Below are 27,949 nucleotides of genomic sequence, written 5' to 3'. Positions count from 1 at the left end.
ACAATCTATTAGCTTGTTAAAATTAGAAAAACAATTCGTTAAATTTCCATCGTTAACAAATAAGAAGATACGATGGCGATCCTGCCTATTGGCAAAGATTCTGAGACCAGTTTGAATCCCTGATACACAGAAATGAAGATTTATCTAACATAGATAAATTTAATTATTTACACTCATATTTAACAGGAGTAGCTACAAATGCAATTAAAGGAATTACACTAACAAATCAAAATTACGAAGCAGCAATAGAAACCTTAAAGGAGAGATTTGGACTAAAAGATTTAGATGAAAAACTTCACTAATTCTTATTTGAATAAGCTGTTAAATCTAACAGCTGTTAGGAAATCGACAGATGTCTCTCTGCTTAGAGAATTGCTAGATACTTGTCATACAGAAGTTTGCAATTTAGAAGACTTAGGAGTAAATCCAGAAACTTACGGTTCTCTCTTATGTCCCATATTGATTAAATTAATACTGCAAGATATTGTTCTAGAGATCACTAAAAAATGTGGGATAGACGAAGATTGTAAGGTTTCGAAAATAATTAATATTCTGAAAATAGAAGTTGAAAGCAAAGGAAAAAAAAAAACCTTATTTTTGACACACAACAAATATTCAGATGAACACAAAACAAAATTACCTTTAGGAAAAACTAGTGATCCGAGTGCAAAGTTTCAAAACCGAAACACTTTCATGAAAGGAATTCATAAAAGTACACCATCAGTAATGTCATTCAATATGACACAATCTACATGCATTTTCTGTTCTGTGCCATGATTCATTTAAATGCAAAATGTCACCACAAAATAAAATAGAAACTTTAAAGAATACTAAACGTTGTTTCAAATGTTTCAAAATGTATCACACTGGTAAAAACTGTCGTAAACTGGTAAAAACTAATAAAATTTCTTGTTTCAAGTGCAAAAGCGAAAATCATCATAGTTCCATTTGTCTGGGTAATAACAGAAATAATAATACGGCAACAATGAATCAAACAAATAATACTGAGAACAAATGTAAAGAATCACTGAATTTAAATTCTAATGCTAAAGATACTCAAGAGTTAAATAATTCTAATTCTGAAACTGTCAGTTCAATTTCACAGTGTAATGCAAGTATGACATGCTCCAAAAACGTTTATTTACAAACATGTGCAGTTATTGCAAATTCAGAATTTAATTCTAAAGTGATTAGACTTCTACTTGATAATGCAAGTCAAAGAAGTTTCTGTACTGAACATTTAGTGAATACGCTCAAGTTAAAACCTATTAGCTATTTATTACTTTCTGTTTATTCCTACAATATGGAATGCATTTCAGAAAAGAAGTATCCAGTCGTCGAATTTGAAATCAACACTAGACATAATACGCAGTACTCAATTAAAATCAAAACTCTTGTTATCAGAAGCATTACTGGCACCATAATTTCTCCTCCGGATAAACAAGTGTCAGAATTCATGACTAGGCATAAATTAACGCTTGCTGACTCATGCTGCGGAGATAAGTATTTGAACATTTTGAACATTGAAATCCTAATAGGATCGGATATATTTTGGAAATTTATCTTAGATGAAAAAATCACAATTAATAAACATTTAGGTGCATTACAAACTGTCTCTGGATGATTACAGGTTCGAAATTTGGAAAAGCGGAAGCTTGTGTAAAATATTACCGTTACGAACAATGTGATAATGAATGACCTAAGAGTGTTTTGGGAATTAGACTCAATTGGTCTCTGTTAAAGATAAACAAATAAATTGATCAATTTTAAAATTCTTTATCCTTTGATAAGGGAAGATATCAAACAAAATTGCTTTGAAAATATAACTCTGATGAATTAAATAATAATTTTCATATTGCAAAGAAGCGCTTTGAGAGATCGATTGAATAGGGATATAGAAATGCGTCAGGAATACACAAAAATAATTCAAGATCAACTCGATGACGGAATTGTTAAATTATATCAAAATAAAGATTTTGAATCAGGTTATTTATAGGCCTCATAGAGCAGAATTAAGACCAGATAAAGAAACTTCTTGTGTTAGAATTGTTTTCGATGTGTCATATAATGGAGAAAATACTAAATCCTTAAATGATGCTACAGGTTGGACCTAATTTAAATCTCAACATATTAGATGTTATTCTTAAATTTCGAGAACACAATATCGCTTTTTCCGCTGATATAGAAAAGGCATTTCTAATTATAAGTATTGCCCAGGAAGATCGCAAATATTTAAAATTTCTTTGGTTTCAGAATGACAGCAGTGAATCATTCAAAGTTGTGAACATGACACGTTTACCATTTGGTATTAGTGCCAGTCCATTCATTCTAGCAGCCAGAATAACGCACCAAATTAAAAAATATATCACTAAAATTCCTGAAAGTTACGAAATGTTAAATTCATCTTTTTATGTCGATGATTTATATTATGGAACAAGTACAGTAGAAAAGGCATACCAATTGTCATTTGATGCAGTTACGATTTTGAAACACGCGAATATGAATTTACGTAAATTTAATTTTTCTAAGGAGTTAAAAGACATGTGGTTAAAAAATGGTTTATCAATGACTGATTCCTTTGTGCAAACTAAAATTTTAGGTCTTGATTGGGGTACAGAAAATGATACTAGTAAACTAGATTTGAAATCTTAGAATTATCTTCAACTAGTTGTGTGTTATATACTAAAAGAACAGTATTACAAGTTACTGCTAAAATTTATGATCCAACTGGATTTATATCACCATTCGTGATCAGAATTAAAATCCTGCTACAGCAGATATGGGTAAAGGGCCTTGATTGGGACGAACAGCTTCCAAATATTAGTGAAACTGAATTTAAGAAATGGCTTACAGAAATAATTCATTTACAAGAAATATCGACAGATAGAAAATACTTTCAAGATGTTGATAAGCAAAATAGTGACATTTTATTACACTTGCGATGCAAGTAATAACACAATATGGATGTGCAGCATATTTCAGATATACAAATAAGTTTGGTGAAATCAAAATGAGTTTCATTTTATCAAGGACCAAAGTAGCTCCTCTTAAAAGCTTAACATTATCTCGATTGGAATTGATAGGAGCAGTGATGGCAGCTAGAATTACAAAATATCTAACTAAACTATTTAATCATATTTGTCAGCAGATAGATTTATGGACAGATTTGCAAATCGTATTACACTGGATCAAAGGATCTTCTAGCAACTGGAAACCTTTTGTTTCTAATAGGGTTGCAGAAAGCCTTGACAAATCCCAATAACTGGAAACATTGTAGTGGAAAAAGAATCCTGCTGATTTATTAACCAGAGGTTTGAGTGTAAATTCTATGAAGACTTGTTTCTCTTTGGTGGTTTGGACCAGAATGGTTACAAAACAAACGTATAGATTGGCCAGTTCAACTGAATTTTGACGTGGGAAACGATGAACAACTAGAACGCCATAGTAAGATATCTGTTTATGACACTGTTGTGAAAAAGAGATGATCAACTATTGGTTATAACAAAATTCAGTAATGTGCTGAAATATCTCAGAATTGTGGCATGGATTAGACGTTTCATTGCTAAGGCAAGAAAATTGCCTCCTAATAGTGGAACATTAAGTGCTTTGAGAAATCAAGACACTGAAATATATCGTAAAGCTCAGATGGATTTTTTTTACACCTGAAATTAAGGCTCTTCAATCTAACAAGTCAATTTCTCCAAGCTCTAATATATTCAGCTTGGCACAGTTTCTTGATGAAAATAAAATTCTTCGAATTAAAGGAAGATTAGAAGAAACTGAATATACAGTTGACAAGAAGCATCCAGTTCTTCTTCCTAAAGATTCCAAATTTACTGAATTAATTGTAAAAGGGGGACATAATAACATTCTGCATGCATGAGTTGGAGCAATTTTAGCCAAACTACTACAGAAATTTTGGATTCCTAAAGGCCGCCCGTTGGTGAAGAAAATCTTAGGAAACTGTTTAATTTGTCGAAAATATGCAGTAAAACTAGCGAAACAAATGACAGCTCAGTTGCCTAAAGATCAAATTGTTGAAACTCCACCTTTCTATGTTACAGGCGTGGATTTGACAGGTCCGGTTCACATCAAGTCTGGAAACGACATTCAGAAATCATACATTGTATTGTTTACATGCACTGTTACACGAGCGTTACATCTAGAACTCATTTCCAATATGTCTGCAAACAAATTCATTTTGGCTCTCAGACGTTTCATTTCGAGAAGAAGTAACTGTCGCACTGTTTATTTAGTAACTGTTTATTTAGACAATGCGAAAAATTTTAAATACGCTGGAAAGATTTACAATATTTTTACAGCACAATTAAAGGTGCAGACTTTCAAAATTTTCTACCAAATGAAGGTTTGAATTGGAAATTTGTCGCTGAGCTTTGCTCCATGGTGGGGAGCTTCTTATGAACGCCTCATGAAAACCATAAAGGAACCGTTGAAAAAGATATTAAGCAGAGCTAAACTGAATTTTGAAGAATTTATGACTGTGTTGACTACAGGCGTGGATTTGACAGGTCCGGTTCACATCAAGTCTGGAAAGGACATTCAGAAATCATACATTGTATTGTTTGCATGCACTGTTACACGACGGATACATCTAGAACTCATTTCCAATATGTCTGCAAACAAATTCATTTTGGCTCTCAGACGTTTCATTTCGAGAAGAAGTAACTGTCGCACTGTTTATTTAGTAACTGTTTATTTAGACAATGCGAAAAATTTCAAATACACTGCCAAAGATTTACAATATTTTTACAGCACAATTAAAGGTGCAGACTTTCAAAATTTTCTACCAAATGAAGGTTTGAATTGGAAATTTGTCGCTGAGCTTTGCTCCATGGTGGGGAGCTTCTTATGAACGCCTCATGAAAACCATAAAGGAACCGTTGAAAAAGATATTAAGCAGAGCTCAACTGAATTTTGAAGAATTTACGACTGTGTTGACAGAGATTGAAAATATTGTGAATAGACATCCTTTGACCTACATTTACAACGATTTACATGAACCTGAACCGCTTTCGCCGGCTGATTTTCTATTGATCGGACATAAAGATGAATATCCATACAACTTTGCTGAGATTCTGAATAGCTCTCCATCAAGAAAGAGTCTAATAAAATGAAAAGAATATCAGACAACGCTAATAAAACAGTTCTGGAAAAAATGGAAAAATCAGTATCTTCTTGAGTTAAGAAATGCTCATTTCTTCGGTATTCCCGAAGCCAAGAAAAATCTTAAAATTGGTGATATAGTTTTACTTGAAGAAACAACTAAATCTAAGTTCCTCTGGGATTTAGGTTGAGTAATTCAAGTTTTTAAAGGACATGATGGTCTTGTACGATCATGTGTGGTAAAAACTATGAAAGGGGACTTTAATAGACCTGTGCAATTGATATACCCCCTTGAACTATCAGACTGAAAATGAACTAATTTCGCAACGTTTTAATTTTATTTCTTATATTTCATATTCACTAACATTAATTTTAGATAATTAGTTTAGTTATTACTAATAGTTTACTGTTTGTAATCCAAATTAATATTTACTCATTGAGTAACATTTGAATTGCATACTATTAACTATATTTGTTTATTTTATAGAATTTCCTTTTGCTGTTTCTGTTTACATCAGGTAAATGTACTTAATATTGATATGCAAGTTGCTTTCTTACATTTGAATTATTTTGTATGTTGAAATAGTGATAATTTTTTCAAAAATTATCAGGTGGGAAGTATTGAAAAACCCCACAAAAATAATTTTTGTATCGCTGTTAGAGGGCACTTCTCTTCTGAGAAAAGAATGTTAGTTCAGTTTGAGATATAGTAGATAATGAACCATCAATGCAATCCAGGTTGCTTTGTAAATAAAATGATTATTTTTGTAGATTGCTGAAGTATTGGCTTCAATTAGAATTAAGTATGATCAGCTCTCTTAACCCCTTCGAGCCGGGAAGCGAAAATGCATGCTTATCGCGGAGGCCGGCAGTGTCTTCCGCGAGCGTCTCTCCACGGCCGGGGGCTTTTTTGCCACTAAGCCTAAATCCATGAAATCTCCGAAGTATCAACGCATTGCTTAATAATGCTGTATAGAGTATTTAAACGGCTTATGCTTATATTTCATATTCATTTTGCTTATGCTTATAAAGTATATATATATATATATATATTATTAAAGTATATATATAAATATTTATATATATATACTTTAATTACCTTATTTCTTGTTTAAATGCATATTTTACACATTTTATTTTAATTACTCACCATTTTATGACTTTTAACATTATACATCTGAAAACTATATATATTACTTAAAATTCTCTTTTCCTAGGGATCTACACACAGTCCTACGTTACATTCCTTGAACTCGTAATAACTCATTTGCCGTTTTGGAGGATTTTTCTGGGAATGTGAACAAACGAAGCATCGTCGTCTCATTTTCTTATCAGTCTCTTCTGAACAAAGTTTTGGAAAATGTCTTTCAGTTAATCTTTCAGAATCAATATCAGAATATCAGAATTTCAGAATCAATATCTGAAATATTTTGCATCATTTCTGCTATTTCATGCTCTGTTAAACATTTTCGACGCTTCGACATTGAAACGGTAAAAACAGAAAGAATTCACGTCTAACAAGATCTAATTATTTTCTAAAAACTGAACTGTAAACCGAAATACTCAACGCTTTAGCGCATATAAAACTTCTACTTACAATAAACAACTACCACGTGCAAATAAAGTGCGATTTAAAGAGACGTCATAAATCACGCCATTCGGAAACATTTAGTTCCCCGTTTGTTTATATAATCAAAAACACGTGTATGTGAGTCATGCTTCTCTCATTTCGAGTAGAAGGTCTAATCTACATGTATCTAAAACCATATGGACATACAGTGCCATCTTGTGGCAGAAATTATAGTTTGAAAAACATTCCAAGGTAGTGGCACAAATACGTGACATTCGGTAGAAAACGCAACAATGTTCTGGCACGCCTGCGTGTCGGCCGGTAGATAAGTGTGTTCGTTGCTGGCACGTATACGTGACAGTCAGCGGGAAGGAAGTCAATATAATATAAAAATAATTTTTTTATAATTATCTTTTGATAAAATCGATAGTTGGTGCATTATTCACCTTAGAATAACAAGCTTATAAGGAATTTTCTTCCTCCTTCATGATATAATTGGAAGCACACCCAACTAGCAATCAGGAGGTCTGAAGTTCAAATCTCAGTGAGTGCACTGCTCACTTTTGTTTCCTGCTTCAAAATTAATCTGTAACTAGGGCTTGAACTAAAATGAGGTAAATGATAACTCACCACCACCTTGGATTTGGGCCCCCTCTTTCCAACACACCCTTTAAGTGGGGAAGAATATAAGGAAATTTCTCTCTCATTACTCGTGTTTTTGTGATGTAATTGGAAACATATTTGACAAGCAATCAAGAAGTACTGATTTTTTAATCCTGGCAAAAAGCATTGTTTGTTTTTCATGTTTCCTGCTTAGAAAAGAACCTGGTGATTTTACATTTACAGAAACTTTTAAATTCTGTTTTAATATATATATACACTTTATCTAAAATTTGAAAAAAATTAATATAAATTCAAAAAGTGATTATTTCTTCAATTTCTTTTGTATCTAATATTAGCATTAAAATTCCATGAAAGTGCCAAATGTATTTCCTATCTTCCTCCTTTATATTTGAAAAATCCGTATACTATGCATACAATTTAAAAATAAATAGTAAGAATAATAATAAATAAAAGAACAAATACAATAATTATAAAAAAGGACCTTGTGCATTTTAATAGTTCAGTAAAGCTTAGTATATACACAGTGTACAAAATTAAGACAATTTGCGCATATGTTGAATATCTGAAAAACTAACGGTTGGATTTTAATGAAATTTCAAATGAATATACATCAATAACACAAAAAAAGATGTACACTGCGAAAAAAAAAAAGGGGATGTTCTAAATCTCCCATTCTACTGGGCCAGATTCACAAAATTCAACTTGTGTTTTTCATGTCTCGAAAGCGCGACTTAGGATATGTATTAGATTTATATATAGCACTGTTCTAACACAGGAATTTTGATACAAAATCAGACTTTTTTTTTTAAATGACATGCCACTTTTTTCCATATTTCGATTCTACGACAAACTATCAAGTTTTGTAAAAATCACATGTGTATTTTTTGAAAAATTAGATCTCAAAATTTTAGCTCCTCAATGTTAATTCAATTTGGTATGTATTCATTAATATCTCTTTTTTTATTTAACTTATTTGATTCCTTCTTACACAGTTTGAAATTTAGGTTCATTCCCAATAAAATTGCCCATTTCTTAAGATTTATTTCTAAGATTTGTATTTTTAAATAATTTTCTAATTTTTCAAAAAAAATTTGAATTATACCCTATAAAATTTTTACGATCATGTATTTCTAAGCATACCCGCAAAAAATTAGAGCTTTTTATTCAAAATTTCTGAAGATATATGTGAATTCATATATTGGCACATTTTGAAAATTGGCATATTTGCTGAAAGCGATAATAACGAAAATGTGGTTTACGCACTTTGTTAAAATTATTTGAAGGTAAGAACAATATGACTTTTTTCCCGCTCATCTACAATGTAAAAAGATAGGAAAGAGGTGCCTTTTTTTCCGTTCTCGCATTATGGAAGGGTAAGGAAAATAGGATGCCATATATTAAGAAGTTCACCAAGTGAATTATTCTTGGTGCAAATTGAAAAAATTGCGCCAAGATATATTTTTGAATTTCTCCATAAATTTTGCACCAAATTTTACAAAATTTCATCTTTAGGCATAATTTGAGTCATATAATCGAAATATGGGAAAAAATTGGTATGTCATTTCAGAAAAAGTCCGATTTCGTGTAAAAAAAAAACTATGATAGAATAGAGATATATATAAATCTAATATATATCCTAAGTCGCGCTTTCAAGACATGAGGAACGCAATTTGAATTTCGTCAATCGGCCTAGTAGAACGGGAGATATAGAACTGTCTTTTTTTTTTGGCAGCGTACCATTCAAAAGTCATTTTATATATGCTGCATAATTATCAGTAAAGCTCATTGTGAAAGGATGTCTAAAATCCACATTGTGATACCAAACTGAAAAAGAGTCTAAATAAGGTTGGTTCTTGAAGGGGTATATGGTGAGACAATTTTTCTCTCCCAAGCGTATCCCATACATGCTCTATACGGTTAAAATCATGAGATATGACTGGCCAGTCTATGTGGTGAGTACTATCACTTTCCAAGTCAACCAGCTGTGCCCTATATGTGGACAAGAATTGTCATCTATTAACAGGAACCCAGAACCAACTACACCCCAGAAAAGTTGAACGTAGGGCTCTATGATCTCCTTTCTATACCTCATAGCAGTCAAGGAACCTTTATCAAACACATGGAAGGTTGTGCAGCCATCCAACATAATAATCCCAACTCAAAACATTACATCTCTAGCACCATAATGATATTTTTCTCTGACAGAGGGATGGTATCATGTTCTAGGCTTTCTCTGGATGTAGGTACACCAAGAATCAGCATCAATACTGAACATTGACTTATCTATAAAAAGCACGATGCTTTACTGAAGTCTGGTCCAAGGGGCATGTTATCTGCACCATGCTAAATGTGCTGTCTTGCGAGCTGCAGTGAGCAGCACGACGCAAACAGCGGATGTTCTATCATACAGCAGTGTCACGAGATCTTCACGTTATATAGACTGTGAAACTCCGAGTTCCAGTGGCAGCATACAGTTCACGGGAGAGCTGAAGTAATCCTGAATTGCTGCGCTGGAAGTGCCAAATAACGATCCTCATTCATTGTTGCGGACTTTGGTAAACCTTGTTCAGGCCTTCTTGATATGGATCCAGTATCATAAAACCATTTTCACAAAGTGCAGATGATACTTGGTGTTACACTGAGACATGTGCTCATGACTGGCCTACCTTTAATCTAGCAAAAATTCTCTATCACATTCTGCCATCCATGCATTCGTGGGTACTCATTTAACCTTCTCCTTTATAAAATTTACCCAACTCTTGAGAGTAACACAGTGAATGTCGTGAAGGAGTATGAACACATACAGTGGCTCCCAAAAGTGTTCGTACACTTATGATTTTCATTGAAATAGGGCTCTATCCATTAATTAAAAGTAATTCGTAATTTTGTTACGAATAGATTATAGATCTTATTATTAAAATCTCATTCGGAAAATTTATTTTTAATTAATGAATAGAGCCCTACTTCAATGAAAATCATAAGTGTACGAACACTTTTGGGAGCCACTGTAAATTGGTGAAACCCCTCGCATGCTTATATTGCTTCCACAATCACAGCTCTGCAGACATGCAAGCTTAAGAAGCAGTAGTGTAATGATTTAGTTATCCCCCAAAACACAAGTAATAGTCTTCAGATATTGCAGTAACCCTCAGATAAATCTTGACAACAAACTATTTCTATCCTTAAAAAGCAATTCCAGATTCTAATATCATGCCTTGTCGAATATTCTTTCGAAATGTCCAAGGACATTTCACCTGCCACGAACCTTTTGATTACTCATAACTTCTGGTTTTCAGCTAAATAAATTTCATACTAATTTAACACTAAACCATCTTCAGACTTTATAGTGAATAAAGACATATGCTCAACAAAAAACATATTTACTTTCATAATTTGTTTACAATATGCAGCATGTAGGTTTCAGTGCTGAACAAGATATAATCTCCCTAAATAATCATATTCAGTAAAATGTTAATCAGTTTTTATTCAGTTAGCATAATTTTGAAAGTTAACAATTTCAAACAATGAATTCAACATACCAACATTTTTATGGATTTAAGTACAGTAAACATGGTACTAATTTTGAATGAGAATTAGCAATTAAACTGTCCAGCTTTAGTACATTGTTATTTAAAAAAAAAAAAAAAAATGCTCGAAATCAGATACGTACCGTATTCGGAAACTAAGTACCGGTTCATTCTAGCACCATCGCAGCACTGTGGTAGGCATCCTGCGCATGCGCACTAGTCTTTCTTGTTCACTGACTTTCAATTGTCGCCATTTTGGTTGCTCTATGTTGCGTTTTCAGTTTGCTGTGCACATTCAAAATGTTTAAGACAATTAGTTCTCCCGCTGACTGTGAGATTCATGCCGTGATTAAATTTTTGAATGCGAGGAATGTTAAACCGGCCGAAATTTATCGTTAAGTGACAGAAGTTTACGGTGAATACACGATAAGTGATGGAATGGTGAGAAAGTGGGTAAAAATGTTTAATGCAGGTCGAACAAATGTCCATGCCGAGACTCGGAGTGGTCGGCCTTCTGTTGTCACCGATGATTTGGTAAGTAAAGTTGATGAAGCAATTCATGAGAACACACGCTTCACAATGACAACTCTTTCAGAGGAATTTCCACAAATTTTACGTACTGTTTTGTTCGAAATTGTGTCCAACCGCTTGAATTATCGCAAACTGTGTTCCCGATGGGTTCCAAAAATGCTCACTGATGTTCACAAAACAAAGTGACTTGGTAGTGCCCTGACATTTCTCACGCGGTACAGTGATGAGGGAGAAAACTTTTTAAACCAAATTGTGACAGGTGATGAAACTTGGGTGTGTCATTTCACACCAGAATCGAAACAACAATCGATGGAGTGGAGACACACTCATTCTCCGAAAAAACAAAAGTTCAAAGTGACAATGTCATCACAAAAAATGTGCACTGTCTTCTGAGATAGGAAAGGCATTTTGCTTACTGAATTTCTTCCCAGAGGTGAAACCATTAATGCGGCACAATATTGTGAGACTTTAACAAAACTAAGGCGTGCCATTCAAAACAAACGAAGAGGAATGCTCAGTAAAGGAATTTTATTGCTCCATGACAATGCTCGGCCCCATACCGCTGGTGTCACTCAATCGTTAATTCGACAGTTTAATTGGGAGCAGTTCGATCACTCGCCGTACAGCCCGGACTTGGAGCTGTCCGACTATCACTTGTTCCTGCACATGAAGCGCGAGCTTGGTGGCAAGCGCTTTGGATCTGACGATGACACGAAAAATGCTGTGGAGTTGTGGTTATTGAAACTGGCGGGAAGTTTCTTTGACGATGGTAAACAAAAACTGGTCACCCGCTATGACAAGTGTTTGATCATTGGCAGAAACTATGTTGAAAAATAGTTTAAGACATGTATTTTCATGTAAAAATAAAATTGGATTTGAAAAAATTGTTTTACTATTTTTTTTTCAAAACAGTACTTAGTTTCCGAATACGCCTCGTATTATTCAGCCTTGCTTAAGCATGACTGTGTTCTGGTTACTGTAGGTTGCTGATAAATAGATTTTCTTCAAAGGAAAATGGATCATTACGAAAATAGCTTTAATGCCTGTTAATATGAATATCATAATTCTTGTAGCTCCAAATAGAAAATACTGGATCATCTGGACTTAATTTGAAAAGAGCAGGAGCACTAGGAATAGCTCCAAAGCCTATACACACATAAATCCTGTGTGTTCACGATGATTTTTCACGACTGATTTTTTAGATCTCATTTTTCGAAAATGCTCCAAAAAGAATTCCCTTTTAAATTCATCAGTTCTCAAGAGGTAGTGGTATGTTTGTCAAAGACTCAAACAGCCCAGTTGAGATCTGCTAATGTAAGAGTGATGATTTGTTATAATATTCTGCAATATGCTGTAGCTCTACTCTGGAAGTGGCAATATGTATGATGGTTTCAAACACAGAGATACAACATGAGCATCCAATGAACCTAAAGAATTCTTTCCTTATTGCAGAATAACAGCTATTTTAACATGCTTTCTTTTCTATGGTGCTTATGTTGCAAAAGGTTTTCCAGAAAGTGTCACTATTCTATAAGAGTAACATTTGAAATTTATATTATTGTCATCCATACTTTTTATAGCCATGATTTTCGTGAAACTGAATTTAATTATCATTTTATTAAACTTTTCTTCATGTGCTGAAATGTATAAACTCTAAATAAGAATGCATTTCCCATACTGTTCCTGTCGAAACTGCAGATAATTCTAAATATAGTAATTAAATTTGTATCACTTGTACACATATGTTTATTATCTAAATAACTGGAATATTCTAGTACATACTGTTTTTAAATATTAAATGATAATTATGGCTGACCTTTTACTTTACACATCTGTTAAATTAAATAAGATGTATTTCTCTTTTTTAGATTAAGTTTTTTGCTATGAAATTCGTTTCCTGTTTATTTTCTTTACATTTTAACACATGCAATCATATTATTTGCATAAGAAACCAAGGCACTTTCTTTTCCAAGCACATTAAAATAAAAAATTTAAAAAAAAAACTTACTCTTGCAGTTTGGGGCCAGAGAACTGATCAGAGAAGTGGATGAAATCAATGCAATCTTGATATTTTTGTAAAACTGTAATTAACTGAAAGGTTAAGAAGAATATGCAACTTATGAACAATATGTATATTTGCAGAATTTTAAATAGTATACAATTATTCATTCTTTCAGTTTCAATTAATAACAAAAAGCTAGTAATATAAATACTATGTGAGTAGCTTTATAAGCCAAATGATCTATTCATTAAGTAATATAAGTTAAAACAGTAAGAAATTTCAGAATAAATTGAATTTGCGATTTCCAAAATAACATTCTAAAATTTATTAATCAGTAGAAAGAAAAAGTACCTTGCTGTCCAACATTGCACTTGCTGCTTCTCCCAACTCACTCATCATTATAAAACTCTCAGGAACACCATGCCGATCAGCACTTTTCTTTTCAGGGCAATAAGTACTCTACATACAATGTAAAAACATATCATCCAAACCTAATTCATATACAAATATATCTACAAGAGATGATATTTATGCATTCTGCTGTGAAAGTATTAATGCAGTAGGAGACACTATATCTTATATATATCAGATATACAATTACTAGGGAAGGCATTAATATATTTTTAGAACAATTTCAGAGCTGTTTCATTAACGTTTAAAATGTAAATACCTTTAAATATTTTATCTGATGCATTCCCCCCCATGAACTATATCATGCTTTCCATAATAACAGAAAGGCATTTTGTACTGTTTTATGGATATTGCTTTCTATTTCTCTACTTTTCAGACTACATTAATCATGGTAAGTTTGTGCTTAAAGCTCTTTTCAATGGGCCAAAGGAACAATAGTTCAAAGGTGAAAAGTCAGAGGACTTCACAGAAATATGCTGAAAAATTATACATGCAATAAATATGTGTACCAATCTCCATTTTTTTTTCATCAAATGCAACAATAACTTTTGAAGTATGATCAGTGGCTTTGATTTAGTGCAACTTTACCCTCTGAAAGACAGTGACATAAGTAACTGAATTTCATCTGCAAATATTCGACATAAACACTTTTCCTGATAATATGACGAGTTGATTTTAACATATTTTTTCTACTTTCCTAATTTTTAATGTCTCATTATAGGAGAAACCTGAAACAATCATATGACCCTTAGTGAAATTTTCTTTTACATCTTCAGAACAAGTTTAAACATCATCCTGTTTGCCAGTAATAAACAGACTTTTCTGGTTGCAGTGATTTAGAAAAAACCCATGCTTCATCAAACATTATAATCCACTTATCTCTGCAAAATAGTGTTTACATAAGACCCTACAACATTTTGTGCAGCCAGCCACATGCTTCAGCATAAGGTGGTGAAAGTTCTTTTTCTTTGCTATGTAATGTATACCGTAGCGCCACCACTAATAACTAGGTACATCCTCTAGCGGAGTGGATGTATCAATAGCATCTCTGTATCTGCTCGAGCTCCAGCAGAGTGTAACAAGTTGTCCAATGCAAACTGTGCATTGAAAATAAATTCCTTTTTTAAACTACAGTCTACTATTTCATAATCAAACCTTCGTAACATTTATTATTTGGTCCTAACGACCCGGAGGTCTTACCAGTGCGTTAAGTTAAGCAGTTCAAATTTTAAGAAGAATGGCGACTGAATCAGCCATTACAATGCTGAATCACAAATGTGGCAATATAAAAGGACAGCTAAAGAAGAGTACCGTATGTGATGATAAAAATATCTCCGAGCTACAAGCTCAGTTGGATGTGATTTCGAAACTTCAAGAAAAATTCAATGTTTTAAAGGAAGAATATTACAAAATCCTCAGCGAAAAAGATTTTGAAGAAATTTAAAAAAACGCTGTTGCAGATAGATGAAGACTTGCAAAATTCAGAGGTAAGTCTAAAAACTTTGATTAATAAGCTTAAAATTAGTGAAAATAATTCTGCTTATCTAAATAAAAACACTAACAGTTCTACTTATTTGAATTCAAGCAATAGAGATCAGTTGAAGCTAATATCAATAAAACTTCCAAAAATCCCTCTTCCTATTTTCACTGGAAAATTTGAGGAGTGGAACTTGTTTAAAAATCAGTTTGTTAGTCTAAATGACAAAAATTCAGAGCTTTCTGAAAACGAAAAGCTTCATTATCTACATGGGCCACTAAAAGAAGAAGCAAAAATTATAGAAATTTCAGATGATAGTTACAATTCCTTATTCAAGGCTCTAAAGCAAAGGTACGAAAAATAAAAGAATTATTATTGACTGTCACATTAAAAACATTCTCAATCTTCAGACGATCAAACATGAGTCAGCCAAAGAACTTCGAAACTTGCTAGATAATTTAAATAAAAATCTTAGATCGTTGGAAATTTTAGATTTCAAAAGACACAAATTTTCTAATGCCTTGTTATTAACCTCCAGCATGAGCGCTTTGGCAATTTTACATGAGCATACATCCCTTTTTTTAATGTTTTGGGCACGAAAAACGACAGAAATGAGTGAATATTGATAATAAACTAGTTACGAAATACAATATTAATCTTATTATTGCAAAATACAAATGATATCACATTCAAATATAAGTAAATTATTTTTAAGTTCTTATGTTAATGAGATGAAAATGCAATGATGTATTTCATTATAGAAAATTTTAACTTTATTATTTAATAATTATATTTTAAAATCAAAGCTAATTTTAATATTCATCAGAGACAAGTATAGACAATAAAAAAGGAAAACACATTGGTAGGACTTATTTCTGCAAGGAAATTTACTTCTTACTGGTTACAAAAACGCACGTTAAACTAATTTTAATGTTTTTATTTATTTCTAAAAAATACAAATAAAAGAAAATAAGGAATGAAAATTGCTATTGTCCTTCCATCCAAAGGTTTCCTTTTCTTCATCAGATAATTCTTGAAAAATCCTAGCAAAATCAGCTGGTCGCACATATATTTTTGCCATGAAAACCGATATAAAATTTACAGAGTGAAATGTATTCAAATTAAAATAATACACGGCAATTAATAACACAAAATTACAAAATAATTAAGAAAAAAACAATTTATGAATTTTAAAACACGACCATGCATGTGTCGTAAATTTTCTGAAAAAGTTGCGACGTAACACAAAAGCCTAGTTAAAAAAAGTCAAATGACTTCCTGTTGTCACATTCCATGATGTGGGGAAGGGTAGAAAGGAGGAATAGAAATGACCTACAGACGTCTTAGCTTCGATATGCGAAAAATGAGCATTAAAAACTGAATTTGTTGTAAATTTTGCACATACGCGCGTGCTGGATGGTTAAATGTTGTTCTCGAAAAAAATAGAAAAACAAGAAAACAATTTGAGTTCACGTTAAAGGACAATGAAGTCCCAGATTTTAACCAGATGATAACTTTTTACAATTTTTAGAAAGAAGATGTCAAGTTCTAATTAGTGTTAACACCAACACTCCATCTAAGCACATTTGCGAACCATCGAAAACCTTTATCGTCAATTCTAATGATTCATTCAAAATATGTGTAGCTTGTAAAACCCAAACTAATCATCCATTATATCACTGTAATAAATTTAAAGAAATGAAATTAACAGACAGATTTGGTTAAAACTAATAAACTCTGTAATAATTGCTTAAGTAAGGGCCATTCTGTTTATGATTGTAAGTCTAAGAGAGTTTTTATTGTTTGTAAAAAAGCTAATCACCATTCACTGCTTCGTAAGTATTCCCCCTCGTCAATAAATAAAAATACCTCGGTGCATTCAATTCAAGGTAGTGGAAACATTCCGTTTTCTAACGCTATAAATAACTCGAAGATAGTTCCAGCTCATAGTGATGACTCATCACACATGGTGTAGCGAATCAATCAAAATAAAAATGTTACACTACCATCGGGCAGCCTTCTATGCACTGTGATGTTATTTATTGAGAATTCATTTAGCAAAAAAAAATAAAAGTAAAAGCAATTTTAGATAGCGGAAGTTCTGTTTCTATATGCACACAAGAAGTGGCTCATATTTTGGGATTAAAGAAAGAAAAATTTAATTCCTCTATTTCAGGAATTAACAGAGGAGAATATTTTATAAAACATAAAGTAAAGCAAAAATTTCTAATGATGAAGGTAACTTTTCAAAAACATTATCATTTCTTGTGCTACTTAAAATCACAGATTTAACACCTATGAAGAAAATCGACATTTCTAATATTTGTATACCTCGTGAATTTAAAATTAGCTGACCCTACATTTTACATTCTAAGTAAAATCAGTTTACTTATCGGTTATGAGGTATTTTTTGAATTACTCAAGGAAGATTCAAATAATATGACAATAATTTAATGTTTCAGAACAGTGTCTTTGGGTATTTGGTCACGGAAATACAGTTTTTTACAATTTTACTGGCCTTACGTGTATTTCTGAAGAGGATTCTTTAGAACATTCTATTAAAAATTTCTTTGAAGTTGAATCCTTTCCAGGAGATAATACAAATGATGATTCTCAAACATTTGAAAGAGAATATTGTGAGCAACATTCTATGGCCACTTACAAGCACGATGACACTAGAAGATTTAATGTTAGATTACTCATTAAGGAAGGCAAATGCTCTACTTTAGGAGAATCTAAATCAATGATGGAAAGACGTCTAAATTTGCTCTGGAACAAATTGGACAAAAATCAAACTATGTCCGCTTTATATACAGCATTCATGGATGAATATCTTGCGTAAATCACATGGAAAAGGTTACTTCAAATTGCGAGAACTGTAGTGAAAATTATTGCATCCCACATTACGCAGTGTTCCGGCCAAAAAGCATTTCTACACCTCTTTGCGTCGTGTTTGAGGCATCAGCTAAGTGCGCAAATAGAGTAAGTCTCAACTCCTTATTACTCAATGGTGGAACTGTGCAGCAAGATCTATTCTCAGAGGTAACTCGTTTGCAAACACATACATATGTATTTAGCACAGACATTACTAAAATGTTCAAGCAAATTCTTGTCGAAGAAACTGATAGAGAACTGCAGAGAATTTTATGGAAATCAAGTTCATGCTCACCTGCTGAAACTTACAGACCGAGAACAATCACATATGGTACAACATGTGCCCCGTATTTGGCCACTAAAACTTTAAAAGCTTTAGCTGAGGAGGAACAAGGGTGTTTTCCCTGTGCTTCCGCACTTTTACTTACCGATGTCTACGTGGATGATATTTTATCAGGTTCAGAAAATTTAGAAGACAATTCCTTTGCAATTTTAATTAATAAATTTATTGAACAAGGGTGGCATGCAGTTACATAAATGGGTTTCAAACCATCCAGACTTGTTAAACGACAACAAGGCTACTGAATATAACTTTTCTTGAGTTTCCCCATCTTGTGAAAACTCTTTGGCATGCTTTGGGCATGTAATTCTGATAATTTAACCTTTAAGGTTAATATAGATTCAAAGGCAAGTTTCACAAAAACAGATGTTCTATCTACCATAGCAAGCCTGTTTGATCCTCTCAGACTAATTGGTCCAGTGATTACAAGGGCAAAGATATTTCTTCAAAATCTGTGGAGACAAAAATTAAAATCGTCTGGTCCAATTCCTTCCAGTGATATGAAGGAATGGTTAAACTTCTTAACCCAACTTTCCACTTTAAATCAAGTAAATATTCCTAGGCATGTGATCATTACAAATCTCATAATGATTGAATTACATGGATTCAGCGATGCGCCGGAACGTGGCTATGGTGCAGTAATCTACATAAGCTCAAAAAAATAGCCAAGGACATTGGCAAACAACATTGTTATGCTCCAAATCTACAGTTTCTCCGATAAAAACCTTAACAATACCCAGGCTAGAATTATGTGTGGCGTTGCCATTAGCTTGACTAACTTCAAAGGTCATCTCCATTATTCCATTTCCATTATCATCATGTGTACCTGTAGTCGGACTCTATGATAACGTTGGCATGGATAAAAACTCCTCATGAAAGACTTAAACCCTTTGTGTCCAACCGAGTTAAACTAATCAACGAGCTATGTCCTGACTACGATTGGAGACATATTTCTTCAGAAAGCAATCCAGCTGATTTCATATCTAGAGTAACCAGTGCGATCAATCTTCTACAGAACTCTATGTGGTGGACTGGCCCTTCATTTTTAAACTTGAACATCCCATCTTCTAAGTAAACTATTAACATGACTAATAATGATTATTCTAATGAACTAAAGACTAATTATAATCCTGTTTTAGTTTCTAACACTACTAATAACTTCATTGATGATTTTTTAAATATTAGTAGCAGTTTTACTAAACTTGTGCATGCTTTTAGTTATATTTGAAGATTTATAAATAATATCAAATGTCCTAAGAATCGGCAAGTAGGTAAGTTAACAGCAGAAGAATTAATAAGTGCATCTAATCATTTAGTTAAATTACTTCAACATGCAACTTTCAGCCATGAAATTAATTGTTTAAAACATAACAAGGACTTGAAGCCAAGTCAGGTAAGAAATTTAAATCCTTTTTTTAGATCAAAATGAACTTTTTAGAGTTGAAGGTCGATTACAAAATTCTCAATTGAGTAGGGATTCAAAACACCCAAAGCTATTACCAGCTAGGCATGGGTTCACTGAAATCATTATGGAATATTTTTATAAGAAAAACTTGCATGTCGATCCACAATCACTTTTGCATTTTGTCAGACAAGAGTTTTGGCCCATTGGAGGCAGAAATCTGGCTAGAAAGATTGTAAATGCTTGTGTGATTTGTTTCAAAAACAAACCAATCAATTCAAATCAGTTAATGGGAAATTTACCAATAGAGCAAGTCAATCCAAGCTCAACCTTTTTTAACTAAAGGACCGCAGAAGTCAAGTTACAAGGGTCAACGTAAAGGAACCTCTCAAAGGGTATATGTAGCAATATTCGTATGTTTTCCCACAAAGGCAACCCCTTTAGAGCTTATCACTGATTTAACATCAGGGGCTTTTATAGCAACATTAAAATGTTTCTTCTCAAGAAGAGGAAAATGTTCATGTATATTACTCAAATTTGTTTGTTACCCATAAATGATAATTAGTCTTGTTATGATATTTATTAATCTGGTATATATCTTAAGAGACTTTTTCAATTTATGTAATACAAGTATTTCTTTAATTGTTATTTTTGTAATATGCTTTGTATTAACTTCATATATTTTTGTTGTATGTCACTATTATTGTATATGTATTTTGAAATTTTCAAATGTATTTTGTATATGTATTTTGAAATTTTCAAAATTTCAATGCGGGAGGCTGTTACGTAATGCATATCGTAGCGCCACCACTTATAACTAGGTGCATCCTCTAGCGGGGTGGATGTATCAATAGCATCTCTGTATCTGCTTGAGCTCCAGCAACTAGTGGAGTGTAACACATTGCCAAAGCAAACTGTGCATTGAAAATAAATTCCTTCTTTAAACTGCAGTCAACTATTTCATAATCAAACCTACGTAACGTAGTTTGTCATGTGGAAATTTTTTCCCCATTCTTTAATTTATCATTGCCACAGATGAATTTAAAGATTTTACAATTAAAGGTGAATTTTCAATCATTCAGTTGATTTATGAAAAATTTAAAAAATAAATAAATAAAAATACAGTCAAAAGTCGTTAATCCGGACTCGTCGGGACTTCGGCGATTCCGGATTATCGATTATCAGTTTAAATCTCGCAAGATGGTATGCAGAAGTTCTAAAATTAAAAATATGAAACCGTAATTTATGAAATAAAGAACAATTATGATCTAAAGGGTATCAAAATTTGCAAAAAGAAAAAGCTTAATATTTATTTGCTTACTTTATTAAACATTTCTTTCAATGTAAGTTGTTTAAGTTTTGCTTCGTTTCATGTGATAATACTTTCTCTTTGATTCTATTAAACAGACATAATTTCTTGTTCAGTTACAAAGTTCCGCTATAATTGCTGTGTCGAGAACACCGACTAATTTGTCAATCGAAATTTTTTCGTTTTCAATAACCTCTGTCACTTTCTTCGCTATCGGAAGCGAATTATAATGACGAGGAACTTGTTTTAAATCATATCACAGACGGAGCATATCGAGATGAAATACTACATTTGGTAAGGAATTATAAGCCAAATAAAATAAAAACATCTGTGCTGAAGATAAGGATAGTGCTGACAGATCAACTTCCAATTCATTACGCGCCCGCCGCGGCGTTCCCCCCCGCCGAGCTGCGTGAAATTGATAAACAGATTTTGGATTTTAAAACATACTTTCGCTTTAGATCCTTTACATATTAACAAATATATAACGGAAATTCTATTTGATATAATCGAAAGTTTAAGCTTACTTTTATAAAATTGCTCTCACAGTCTGCAAAAAATAATAAGCCGGATCCAATTCGAAAATTAAAGAACAACGCAATCATCAACATTAACTGAAATAGATAATTAGATTATTTTAGCTTATACATCCATTATACATAAAACGCGCACGCGAAAACGTATTCTGCACTTGTGCACACTCATATGCGCAATCGTAAAAGGTCTTACGCGCACGCGTAAACGCCTATGCGCATGTTTCTACGCGTCGCATGTGCAGAAAGTTTTTAGTTTTGAGGTCTGGATTATAGATCATTCCGAATTATGGGTTTCCGAATTAACGACTTTTGACTGTAAAATAAAATAAAATAAAAATAAAAAAGATAGAAGGATCAGAAATATGTACCTTTTCTGGACATTTTTCAATCTTTTTTTCTATGTAAAAGTAATGACTGACAGTCTTTCCCTATCCACTTAAAAATGTTGTTTATTTCGTGAAATTTAAATATCATTCATTTCATAATCTTGTCATATTATGGAGTAATAATGTTTATTGTCAAGAGTTAAAACATATACTTAAACCCACAGCTTATTTATATGCGATATTCTGAAAAAAGAACACAATTTAAGGCAGCAGACAATTTCTTCTTTCAAATCACTACATCAGGGTTCATAGCCACATTTTAGTTAAAAAAATAAGCACCTGTCTAATTACATTATACACAACTGCATAATCTTAAAAGAAAAATTAGACTTTCAATTTAAAATATAAGCAATGCAATATTTATTAAGAGAATGAACATTACCTCAACCATGGAAAACAATTAACTTTTTTTTTTTTTTAAATTTTAAATGACAGTTCAATTTACAGAATTAGTTTACAATGAGAGAAAAAAAAAACTATGCAGAACTAAACTACATTACAAGATTTAATGATGAAATTTCAGTTCAAAGCATAGAAAATATATAATAATAAGCCATATTAATTGTATTTGCTTGGCACCTAATAATAAATACAATTTATTTTCCCACTCATATTAATATTTAAATAATTTAACTTAAACCAAAATTCTGAACATTTTCTAAATTTTCATTGCATAACAGATTTCCCTTAACATATATTCCAAGCAAAGTAATTTAAGTAAAAAAGAGGAACATTTCTGAAATCTGGAGACGGTAAATTGCTTCATGCAGTCATCCTTTAACAATAAAAGCTTAACTAATCCGCATACTCGGAAATTGCCGAATTGCGGCGTAATTCTTCCATATGTGATATTACGCAATAGGAATCAACAGCTGCAGGTATTTGGAGAATAAAGAACTAAATAAAGGAAAAGAAAGAGACTTACTAATCTGGAGTTTTTTTAATTCTAATTTTGAACAGACCGCGTTAAATTTCCGAAACAGAATCATTCTTCGCTTGGGTTGGGTAGACCGCAAAACTATTCAATCCAGATTGGACAGTGACAAAAAAAAAAAAAAAAAAAAAAAAAAGAGTCAGCTGCCTCAATATTAGATTTTGCTGAGAAAGGGGAGAACCTCCCAACCTCCGTACTGTATAATTAATGTATTCGAAAAAAATTATTATGACTATTCAATTACTTTCCTTTTATTTAAGCCATTCCGAATATTATTCCTTAGAAAGCTAATCTGTGTAAAAATACACCCATTTTTGGAAGTGTATCTACACTTCAGCAGCTACTGCAACTATATTATTATAAATATTCATATATATGCTCATAATATAAGCATAACGATCATAATAAATACGAATATGAACTGACCATGCGGAACGAGAATGCAAATTATTAAAATCTTGATAGAAATTCAAACGTGCGTAGTATTTGGGTGGGAGGAAAAGAATACCGAATGTACCGGAATTTTCTACGATTTTCGCAATTCTTTGACTAATAGAACGACGTGCATTTGTCTGTACTCTCGCACACACCATAGGTTACGTTAATGCAAAGAAAGGGGGAAAAGCTATTTCCGGGACATCTGACGTTCCATATAAGAAAGAAAAGTTCTTTATTTAGTTGGGGGGGGGAAATGCTCGTTCATTAAAAAAAGCACTAAAACCAAAAAAATAAGGGCTTTAAGGAAAAAGTAAGCACCTATAAGGGCCTTTATATTTTATTTTCAATTATAAGGACTTATAAACACTTGTAAGGACCGCTACGAACACTGTATATACTGTTGCTAGAAGTTTTGTTTCATAACATTTATTGAAATAGTGTTCTTAAATAGTCTTGTTAAAACCCTCTGTATATAATGATTTGCAGATATAGTCAATAATCAAAAGTATGTGCATACATAAGTGTAAAATGCTTTAAAACAGCTCAATTTTTTATACGTCGAGAAGAATTTATGCAAGTTATGAGATTATGTTATGTGAATACAGTTTATGTTAAGATTTGCAAAATTAGAATAAATACAAAATATAACTTTGCCCTTTTCTTAGCTATTTTCATTGCTTTAAATAAGTTCTTAATGATATATTCGCACAACAGCTCTGAATTTTTCAGAATATTTTATACATCTTGTGTCACATACAGTTTCATTGAGTAAGATCTGGACTACTTGAGAATTTTTGGCAAAATATGATATGCCTGGATTTAATAGATTGCTTCTATTTCATATCTCAGTAAATCGAGTAAATGTATGAAGCAATATGCAGTAAAATTAACATGGAATGAACAAACATTGTAACTAGAATATTCTGCAAGAAAAAGCAGATCTTAAAAAAATTATGGATTGTAGACATCTAATTTGAACAAACTGACCTACACGGTTCGTACACATTTCTGCACATGGAAATTAAGTACTTTTAAGGACCATTAATGAAAAAAATTAGAGATCTATGAGCAAATGGGAACTGAATAAATTCAATTAAAAATATTACTCTATGAATGAATTTCACTTTTGTAATACAGGGGTGTTTGTGGGACCCCAAAAAATCCCCTGAAACTTTTACGGACTTACTACCGACATTTTGGAGTTTCGAGAAGAGGGGGCGAGAGAAATGAAAAATTACAATTATGAAGTATTGAATGACCTAATTATAAAAGTTCAATGAATTACTTTTTTTTTGCAAAATTAATAACCATAAATTTTCAAACATATAAACTACTACATTTTATGTAAATATTTTAAATTACCTGAATTAATTCTTTAAAAAAATTATCTAATTTCTGCTGCTTTTTTTTAATTTTCTGATGTTTGTGGGCTTGTCTTTCTTTTGTGGTGAACTTCATAACTGCAGGAAGGTTGACTTTTATTTTCCTCATTTACAGTTGAAGAAATTTCCTCGAGAACTGCACATGCAGAGGTAGAAGCAGTTTGCTTTTCTGCTAATGTAGAAGGTTTTTCAGAGACTTTTATAGGTGACTCATCTGAAATACATGTTTTTAAGTTCTCTTGATACGTTTTCCAACTTCTATTCATATTCAGTAAGAGATCTTTGTGAATTGGATCAGTCATTGGATTTTTTGAGCCATATTTTTCACATGAGGTTTCTTTAGAAGCTATTAAATCATATTTAATAGTCTGCACTGCATCTAGGGAATCAATCTTAAGAGAGGTTCTATAGTCAGTGACAAGTGTATCCATTAAGTTGAATGCACTTTCCACTAATGGGCCATGGAAGAAGCTAAGGCAGGCTTTGACCAATTTAGCCAATGTAGGATACTTATAATCATTTGAAATCATCTTTTAAATTAAAAACTTTAGACCAATATTTATCAATTGTACACTTGACTTGATTTCCACTTTCATCAGATGTGTAGAGCATTTCTTTGCTGATATCAATATCACTCTGGTATAACCTTATTTCAGCTTCTACTTTTGACTTTTCATTATCACTAAAAATATGGGACATAAAAGATGATAATTTTTCAAAACCTAATATTGTACTGGTTTTACCTCTTCGCTCTGGATCTAATGCTGTAAAACTAATTAGATATGAATTTTTAAGGGGTAATTTTTGCTTCATATGCTGTGCTGTATTAGTATAAGCTTTCATCAGAGAAATTTGGAATTCTTTTGCTATTGGATGATTTTTTGTTAATTTCTTCAGGAGAGTGGAAGTTTCTGCACCAGTAAATATTACTTTGCTAGGTAGATGGAATTCTGGATTTGTGACATCAACCTTTAATAAATCATTATAAGATGTGCACTCTATATTTTCTGGCTTCATAAAAAAAGAGAAAAATTTTGCCATCAATTTATAAATACTGGAATGTATTAAATGAAGCATTGGTTTTTTTGTTTCAAATAATTTAATATATGTGTTGAACTCTGGTAATGCTGCTGAATATAATGCCACATGCAATAAAGTTTTGTTTTGCATAACAAATAACCCATTTAGTATTCTTCTTTTCCGAGCTAAAGCATCCTTTGTGAGTTGTTGGGAATGCAAGCAAGAATACACCCCTTCAACAATTTTTTTCTGAGCTGCAGAAATATCTCTTTTATTGTATACAGTTTCAACATAAGAAAAATAATCCCCTTTATCAGTTTTATCCAAGTAGTGAAAATAAAATGCAATAAGAGCATCCCACAGATCTTTGATTCTTTCTAAAACACATAAAATGTACACCCACCTATGGTCTGGTCTCTTCAAGGGCTTAAGATTTTTAATGGCAAGGGATTCACAGATTTTGAAAAAATTTTCTCTTTTACTGCAGCTTTTCATATCAAAATTGATGTCATCAAACAAATCTTCTACGTATCTATCAAAACTTGAAGCAAATTTTTTGCACAGTTACTAGCTGTGTGACACGTGTCACCATCAATATCTAATAAGTGAGGTGCTTTGTTTGATCGTAGTCTGGTTTCAACACCCTTTTTTTTAAACGCATGGTGTTACATGAGTCCATTAATACACTAATTAAGTTTGCACATGGAATATTATTATCTTCAATAGTATTAACAACTGCTTTAAAAACAGCTTCTGAATTGCAAGATTCCATCTTTAGAGATGCAAAATGATGAACTACGACTTCATTTTGATTGTTGTCATAAAACTGCACCAATATTGCCAATATACTTTCTTGAGCATTGCTAGTACTTTCATTTAAATTTGGAGGAAATGGAGTCTCCCTTAAAGTTTTAATGATATTTTCCTTAATAGTTTTTGAGAGCCCATTTTTCATCTTATAACATGCAGTAGTCCTGGACATTTCCAGCGAGTTTAGTGCCGTCTGATCGCGGCTAAACTGTTTGCAGAGTTCAATTAAATTGGGAGCTACATTGAAAGAAAGAGAATTCTTGGCGATAAACGAAGTTATTAATACCTCTTGGCGTGCTTTTCTTGTCACTATATCCAATGGCCGAGCATCAGTCTCCTGTAAGTCATCAGTATTTTTTGAATTAGCATAATTACTTAAAGTCATTGAATGTCTAATGCACTTTGAATATTTTATGTGCGTCACAGTTTTAGAATGATTTGTGAAAGCCTTGAATCCTTCCCCACCATACTTCAGCAGTGAGTTACAAAAAACACAATATGCTTGTCCAGCAACATTTATTTTCTTGCACCATGTGCCGATGGTATCCCCATTACCATCTCTTCGTTCAATCCAATTCCACCTAAATGCATTCCGGATACCTTCTTCTAATTGTATAATATCACTATTTATATCGAGAAATTTCATAGTGAAATTCTCTTGCGTACATAAATAAAAAAAATATTTCAATAAACGAAACGAAAAATTTACACGTGCATCAATAAATGAAACGAAAATTTTACGAAACTAAAGTTGAGAAGCGATCAATGACAAACAGCTAATACGGCGATAAATCCCCCTTCTCTACTTATTGGCGCCACGCCAGGAGAGATAAGATCTTTGAACCCAGAGACACGTGATCGTACATCTGGTCGAACGAAGTCTCGCCCTTTTTTTTTCTGCCACGCCTACTTGCCGAAAAGAATCCAGAAGAGAATGTCCGAGAACCGGGAGAATGAGTCATAACTCGCAATAAGGAAAGAACAAAAAAGAAGTTTTTTTCCCCTTTTCACGCATTATCACTGCCTTTGGAGAAAGAAAGGAAAAGTTTTCACCACACACACTGACTTTGCGTTTTCTGCTTTCAAAGCAAACAAAATTACCCAGATCAAAATAAATAATTCATTATTATTCCTACTTCCTTTTGAACGACGATCCCAGAATTTCCGGGTATCGAAGTTCAAAATCCCCGGAATTCCGGTGTTTCCCCGGAGTACAAACACCCCTGGTAATACCATCCTAAAAATAAAATAG

At 32.5% G+C, this 27,949-nt stretch overlaps 1 protein-coding gene across 2 annotated transcripts in view; it reads right to left on the bottom strand.

The window, feature by feature from the left end:
* LOC118180192 (PAT complex subunit CCDC47) overlaps positions 1 to 27,949 on the bottom strand; it is a 98,736-nt gene that overhangs the window by 31,833 nt on the left and 38,954 nt on the right. For both annotated transcript variants that reach the window (XR_015040813.1, XM_085815698.1), the window contains exons 7-8: positions 13,730 to 13,837; positions 13,385 to 13,467 (exon numbers count right to left, since the gene is read on the bottom strand). Coding sequence is in view for 1 of the 2 variants with exons in the window: in XM_085815698.1 (XP_085671824.1) it covers positions 13,385 to 13,467; positions 13,730 to 13,837 (191 nt within the window). In the remaining variant the exon portion in view is untranslated. The remainder of the gene's footprint in view (positions 1 to 13,384; positions 13,468 to 13,729; positions 13,838 to 27,949) is intronic.

Source organism: Stegodyphus dumicola, chromosome 4 (genome assembly GCF_044657685.1).
Source record: "Stegodyphus dumicola isolate Sdum_Otavi_A_Nest chromosome 4, ASM4465768v1".
Lineage (NCBI taxonomy): Eukaryota > Metazoa > Arthropoda > Arachnida > Araneae > Eresidae > Stegodyphus > Stegodyphus dumicola.
Note: the sequence above shows the minus strand (reverse complement) of the source record. Positions and strands in the feature narration are given on the sequence as shown.